Source organism: Megalobrama amblycephala, linkage group LG22 (genome assembly GCF_018812025.1).
Source record: "Megalobrama amblycephala isolate DHTTF-2021 linkage group LG22, ASM1881202v1, whole genome shotgun sequence".
Taxonomy (NCBI): Eukaryota; Metazoa; Chordata; class Actinopteri; order Cypriniformes; family Xenocyprididae; genus Megalobrama; species Megalobrama amblycephala.
In genome coordinates this window covers 3,139,891-3,147,565 of record NC_063065.1, presented here as the reverse complement: position 1 = coordinate 3,147,565, position 7,675 = coordinate 3,139,891, and the positions used below count along the sequence as shown (strand labels likewise).

The window sequence follows — 7,675 nt, the reverse complement described above, 5'->3', positions numbered from 1 at the left end:
ACTCCGGACCTCGGGATCCACATTCCTGCAGAGTTTAGCTCCAACCCTAACAGTTAATGATAAAATTAAGTGATTAATTAAGGGATTATTAAACTTTAATGATGAACATGTGCTGTTAACAAGCAGAATCATCGAAGGACAGAGAAACAACAAGAACTACGACTGACTTCAGCCACAGCCTTCGATGAAATCAACTGAAGATAAAAGACATTAAATCACTCAAGATCTGATTAAACATCTCCACAAACAGCATTACCAGCTTCACTTATTACTAACCAGACTGACTTTATTTCTGACAAACGTCTACAGATGTTCTTATTGAGAATTAACAGAGGTTTAGATGTTGATGTCTTATTGAAAATGTTTGGTTTGAGATCACCATCAGGAAGATCAGCATTTGCTTTAGTTGAGCTCTTGACCCTTTACTTTTGTTGAGATGTTTCTTGTTTCATATGCATGTCAGAAATAAAGTCAGTCTGGTTAGTAATAAGTGAAGCTGGTAATGCTGTTTGTGGAGATGTTTAATCAGATCTTCAGAGATTTAATGTCTTTTATCTTCAGTTGATTTCATCTAAAGCTGTGGCTGAAGTCAGTTGTAGTTCTTGTGTTTCTTTCCTTCAATGATTCTGCTTGTAAATAGCAGGTATTAATTCTGATCAGTTTGCAATTGCAATTTTTTGTGCCACAATGCATGCTGGGAGCCATGATTGAGTTTCATATGCTGGCATGAAGCATGTCACCATTGTTGCATTTCACTCGCTGATTGTTGATGTCTGTGTCTTGATAACACTGTAGTTAATAAAATACTGCTCACAAAGTTTTCTGAATATATGATTGGCACAACAGTGCTGAAAATCAGCCAATAGTACCACAATGTTGACGTCAATGCATAATGTTTAATTGTATCAACAAAACTACCTTCTGATCAGTGATTAGACTTTAGATTTGATCAGTGAAGTTACTTAATACATAAGCTACTTCATAATGAGATCAGCATTAAATACAAGAAATATTATATAATGCTATTTTGGTACAACATCTTCAACTGCCATAAAAGTGCCATTAAATCAGCCACAGAAAAAGCTAACATAAGAAGTCAAGCGTGAAGAGCCCAACTGGGAATACTGATCACCATAATGGTGACTTCAAATGTTTGTTCCTCTTTCCTTCAGTGGTTCTGTTTGTTAACTTCAGGTGCCATCAGCCGTTCTGAGTGACAGTTTCAATGCAAGTTCATTTTGAATGGATTTTGTTAAAATTTAACCTGAGAACCTTTATCCTGATGTTGTACTTTGACCCATTTCAACACACCCTATGTTGTACTTGAGCATCTTAACACTTATCAGGAAGAGATTGACTTGTTATTTCTCCTTTCTTTCATACTGACTCGCTTCTTTTTTGACAAAAGCAAAAGAATCAGAGATCAATGAAGAACGGAGAGAAAAACGTCCAACAATGATTTATGAGTAGTTTAGTTCTGAGCAGACAGCAGATCTTATTTGAAACTATCGTTCACAAGTAAAGTTTAGATAGCTGGAGCTCAAACTGTCAAAATGGCGTCACTGCATGTATCTTCAGAAGAACTTTCTTGTCCCGTGTGCTGTGAAATCTTCAAGTCTCCTGTTCTTCTGTCATGTAGTCACAGTGTCTGTGAAGAGTGTCTTCAACAGTTCTGGAGAACCACCAAAACTCAGGAGTGTCCTGTCTGCAGAAGATCCTCAAAACTCGAACCTCCAGTTAATCTTGCACTAAAAAACTTGTGTGAGTCGTTCCTGAAGGATATCCGTTCATCAGGGTCTGAGGAGATCTGCAGTTTACACAATGAAAAACTCAAACTCTTTTGTCTGGAGGACAAACAGCCTGTGTGTGTAGTGTGCAGAAGATTCACTGAAACACGCCAATCACACATTCAGACCCATCAGTGAAGTTGATCCATCATATAAGGTAATAAATATTTATTTCTGAGGATTAAAGCTTGTCATAAATATACAAATGTATCAATACCATTTTATTCATATAGTGTGTTACATATATAAGCATATTGATATTACAGAAATCTGTGGTGTCCGTAAAAGTCCTGAAGTCCTTAAAAGGGAAACATAAAAACAAAGAAAACATTTTAAAACATCAGACCATGGGGATGGGATTGCATTCACCATTATAGCTTTCAGAAGGATACTCACTATTGCCCCATTTGTGGTTGATTCTTTTGACATATTCACATTTAGAATTGCTTAGTCTGACATTACATGTTCCATTATTGGAGAACACGCTCAACCATTATCTGGGGGATCTGATGCTTTGATTCTAAATTAGTCTGACTCCTGACTAATTTTACAGAAGGAAAATTCTCAATAAATAGCTGTGGTCTTTAATATGATGGCTGGGTGGCACTAAACGCACATGATTATTGTCTTAAAAGGTACTTAGACAGGATATTAAAAATAAACACAATACATACAATAATATACACGTATTCACTGTTGTATCTGCGACAGCACCAGCTTACGCAAAGTGTAATACATCAGTGTCCGGATACCTCGGTTCATTTCGTTCACTTCTTGCTGATATACTGCACTCAACTGCCATGCACTATATTAGGAATATTATATTAGGATTAGAGAATCATCTGAACAGTTGAGTGATCATGTATGCAGAAACAGAGGCCCTGTCCTAGATGACAACTAGCCCTCATATTATCTTTGGGGTCTGTGAGACCCCACGCAATGTTTAACGCCTCTAAAAATATGGTTGACATCTTTTTTTTTGCTTCATATTTGATGACTTTTCGTGTATGAAGAAACATAAAGTACCTGATGGATAAAAATTTGAAAATAAAATTATATTCTGGAGGTTTTTAATTGCTGGGGTCAAATAGACCCCACTGGCAAACCGCTGTCGCTGGTTTTTGAGGATAATACGAGGGCTAGAGTGGATTCCTGTGCTGAAATTGACCCCGACTCTAGGGGGATTCAGAGTTGAGGAATAGACTCTTTTGGAGTTAACTCTCCATAGGCTTAAGCCCCTGCTCTTTTTCAAATCGAATAAAAAGTTCCCACTCTCAACAATTAATACGATTACAATCAGTTTAAAAGTCCAATCTGATTTGAAAATGCTCAAACTCCTCCATTGGAATAAAAAAGCCCCAAAAAATTGAAAATTTCTGTCACATAACACTATGTTCGGAATTATGAATTCATTCCAATCTAAACAGCGTAATAACCCACATGTGGTTTGAACATCCTCTTTTGATTCACAGGTCAGTTCTTCTCTACTCTGCCCCAGCATCACCTCTAAGGACTCCCATTTACAGTGTTGGTCATCCCGTAAGTCACTGCACGTTTGTCCACTTTTTTCTGTAAATTTCACAATAAACTTTTAAGACCAGACAGCTCCCAGGATTCATAGCAAAACACATCAACATACAATCCGAATTCCGGAAAAGTTGGGATGTTTTTTAAATGTGAATAAAATGAAAACTAATAGACTTTCAAATCACATGAGCCAATATTTTATTCACAATAGAGCATAGATAACATAACAAATGTTTAAACTGACACATTTTTACAATTTTATGCACAAAATGACCTCATTTCACATTTGATGCCCGATACAGGTCTCAAAATAGTTGGGATGGGTGCATGTTTACTGTGGTGTAGCATCTCCTTTTCTTTTCAAAACAGTGTGAAGATGTCTGGGCATTGAGGTTATGAGTTTCTGGAGTTTGAGTGTTGGAATTTGGTCCTGTTCTTGCCTGATATAGGTTTCCAGCTGCTGAAGAGTTCAAGGTCATCTTTCATTTAATGATGCGCCAAATGTTCTCTATAGATGAAAGATCTGGACTGCAGGCAGGAAAATTCAGCATATGAAACTCTTCCACGACGAAGCCATGCTGTTGTAATAGCTCTGGTATGTGGTTTTGCATTGTCTTGCTGAAATACACAAGGCCTTCCCTGAAATAGACATTGTCTGGAGGGGAGCATATGTTGCTCTAAAACCTTTATATACCTGTTCAGCATTCATAAGTGCCTTACCAAAACATGTAAGCTGCCCATACTGAATGCACTTATGCACCCCCATACCATCAGAGATGATTGGCTTTTGAACTGAACACTGGGAGGTCTCCCTCCTCTTTAGCCCGGAGGACACGGCGTCCGTGATTTCCAACAAGAATGTCAAATTTGGACTCATCTAAACACAGAACACCTTTCCACTTTGAAACAGTCCATTTTAAATGAGCCTTGTCCCACAGGACATGACAGGCGCTTCTGGACCATGTTCACATATGGCTTCCTTTTAGCATGATAGAGCTTTAGTTGGCATCTGCAGATGGCACGGCGGATTGTGTTTACCAAAAGCGGTTTCTGGAATTATTCCTGGGCCCATTTAGTAATGTGATTGACACAATCATGCCAATGAGTGATGCAGTGTCGATAAAGGTCCAATAAAGGTCTTCAGCCTTGTCCCTTACACACAGAGATTTCTCCAGCTTTATGAATCTTATGATGATGTAATGCAGTGTAGATGATGAGATTTGCAAAGCCTTTGCAATTTGACATTGAGGAACATTGTTTTTAAAGTATTCAACAATTTTTTTTATGCACTCTTTCACAGCTCTTCACTTCTGAGAGACTCTGCCTTTCTAAGACAATCCATTTTATAGCTTATCATGACAAACTTTCTTGCTTTTTCAACCATTTGTTGCCCCTGTGCCAACTTTTTTGTGGCAGGCATCAAATTTGAAATTAGCTCATTTAGTGGATAAAAGTGTAATATTTCTCTGTTTAAACATTTCTATTGTGAATAAAATATTGGCTCATGTGATTTGAAAGTCTTTTAGTTTTCATTTTATACAAATTTGTCCCAACTTTTCCACAATTTGGGTTCTATTGTAATCTGTTATTTGGTTTAATTTGCTTATTTTACAAAAATATAACAAACCGAATTTATTAATTAAATATTTAATCGAACAAAATGCTAATAACACTTATTTGTTACAGTTTTAATGTAAATAATATATTTTGATCAACAATAACAATAGCACTGAAGCTGCTTCATTATAAAAATGTTTTTGCTTTTTAAATAAAGCAATAAAACAAAACATCAAATGTATACATTTATTTGTGTGAATTGACATTTTCTGTTTTAACACCACAGGCAAAAATATGATCAGTTTAAATAAAATTGATGAAATACGCAAGAAAAGCATCTTAATTGAAAATGGAAATCCTGCTCGATACCGTCTGCAAAAAAATGCAGACAATTTGGATCATCCTGAACCATATAGAAAAATCACCTTTGGGAAAAGAGACAGACAGAAACCCCATAAAATCATTCTGATGGTGGGAGAAACAGGAACAGGAAAAACAACCCTGATCAATGCGATGATCAACTACATGTTAGATGTTCAGAGAGAAGACAAGATTTGGTTTGAGATCACAGATGATCAGAGTGACCGAACATCAGTTCACAGTCAGACCTCCAGCGTCACTGTTTATGGGTTTTATCTACAAGAGAGTCCAATCCATTTAACAATCATTGACACTCCAGGATATGGAGACACTCGTGGAATTGATCTTGAAAAAAAGATCACCAAGAGTTTGCTCAGTTTAAGTAAATCTGCTGAAGTGATCCATGAAATACATGCAGTGTGTCTGGTGATTAAAGCAACACAGAATCGACTCTCTGACAGACAAATATACATATTTGATGCTGTTCAGTCTTTATTCGGAAGAGATATTGCTGAAAACATTGTCTTGCTCTTCACATACTCAGATGGAGCTCGACCTAAAAATGCCCTGACGGCTGTTAAAGAGGCTAAAATCAAGTGTGCAGAGAATGACAAGAATCAGCCAGTGTATTTCCGGTTTAACAACTGTCAGTCAAAAGCTGATGAAGATGATGATGAAGATGAGGAAGACCGTGAACAGAGGCTGAATCAATCATGGAATCTCAGTTTTAAAGGAATGATGCAATTATTCAAGTTTCTTGACACAATACAACCAAAATCCCTAAAGATGACCCGAGATGTGTTGCAGAAACGGAAGCAGTTGGAGGCAAATATTTCCAATCTAAAAGCACGTGTTCAAACGACAGAACTAAAGCAAAATGAGCTGAAACAAACTCAAGAGGCTCTGGAGAAGAACAAGGAACCTGCAAACTTTAAATATGAAGTTGAAGTGCCCTACAAAGAATGGGTTGATATTGATACTTCTGTAGCCAAAGCAGCGATGTGCTGCACCGTCTGTGAGGAGAACTGTCATTATCCAGGATGCTGGTGGACCAGTGATCTTTCATGGTGCAGTTCAATGAGAAATAATCACTGTACAGTATGTACAAATAAATGCCACTTCAGCAAACACATCAAAGCAGCGAAAATATATGTAACAAAGACAAAGAAAGAGAAGAGAACATATGAAGATTTACAGAAGAAATATGATGGTAAGATTGGAGACGGCAAGTGTGTGGTCAAGATGCTGGAAGAAGAACTGCAAGAATCAGAGAAAGAGAAAATAAAGCTGGTGAATGAAGCTTTTCACTGTGTGGAAGCTCTGGAGAAGATCGCACTCAATGCTGATTCTCTACTCACACTTCAGCACATTGATTTTCTGATTAAGAAGCTGAAGGAAATAAATGAGTCTGAAAAAGCTGGAACACTGGAAAACATCAAGAAGAGAGCAGGAGAAAGAAAGCAAGGACCCCTGGGATACTTGGCAAGATTTTTCAAAAAATAAACACAAATCATGCCTTTGTTCAAATTATGCTGAAAACTGGATCCTAAAAATGTTTGTGCTTTGTTCAAAAGCATGTCCTTCGTGTGATATTAAGCGATATTATCATCGATCATAATTGCAATATTATATGAATCTACAAGTGCCTGCATTTCCCATTTGTAAGTTGCTTTGAATTAGCTAACTGCATCTGCTCAATTAACTAAGGTGATATTCGTTTATACAGTAAGATGCTATTGAAAATATAGCAGTGAAACTGTGAAAGAACATTGTTATTCATCGTAAAATGATGTGCATGTAATCATTGTCAGGCTTTTTAACTGTATATATCAAGCACTGCCATCTAGAGGCCATATGAGAAACTGTTGAGTTTCATCCAACAGGTAAAAAAAGATACATTTCTAAGCTCTGCTTTACTATAAATCTGGACTGTGCTTGTCACAAAGAGATTATGAAATCCTTGCACTGGTATTTCACTTTTATCAATAAAGCTTTTTTAAAGATGCTTATATGTGTTCATTTAACCCTGTTGAAATCAAGATTAGTTTTAGATAGCTCTTTTTTATTTTTTACAAAAGAGATCTCTAGGAGGATAAATAAAATATTTTCTAAAACATTTTGATACGATGGGAGTGAAAGTGATAGTAGAGGAGAACTAGACCATGAAAGGACCAAGAAAGAACTCAGGTCACTTAAACTTCATGTCGGAAATTATCCGGAACTATTATTTGAACTATTATTTGATATTATGAAATAATATTTCACCCCAAAATGAAAACATACAGATTGGAATCACATGATTGTGAGTAAATGACAGAATTTTTTGGGTGAACTGTACCTTTATGAGTACAGTATGTCAATCAAGAAGTACACTCATAGAAAATCTGAAATATGATCCTGAAATTCATCACACTTGCAAGGGTCAAGAGCCTAACTAAAGCAAA

At 36.6% G+C, this 7,675-nt stretch overlaps 1 protein-coding gene across 1 annotated transcript; it reads left to right on the top strand.

Moving 5' to 3' along the window:
- The first annotated feature begins 3,263 nt into the window (after window positions 1-3,263).
- LOC125257829 lies at window positions 3,264-7,157 on the top strand. The gene is made up of 2 exons (XM_048174590.1): window positions 3,264-3,326; window positions 5,158-7,157. Exon 2 carries the CDS (start codon window positions 5,166-5,168, stop codon window positions 6,732-6,734), a length of 1,569 nt encoding a protein of 522 aa, XP_048030547.1. The 5' UTR covers window positions 3,264-3,326; window positions 5,158-5,165; the 3' UTR covers window positions 6,735-7,157.
- Window positions 7,158-7,675: the final 518 nt, after the last annotated feature.

Coding starts and splice junctions, on each gene's coding strand:
- LOC125257829 (XM_048174590.1), top strand. CDS start 5,166: ATGATCAGTTTAAATAAAATTGATGAAATACGCAAGAAAAGCATCTTA.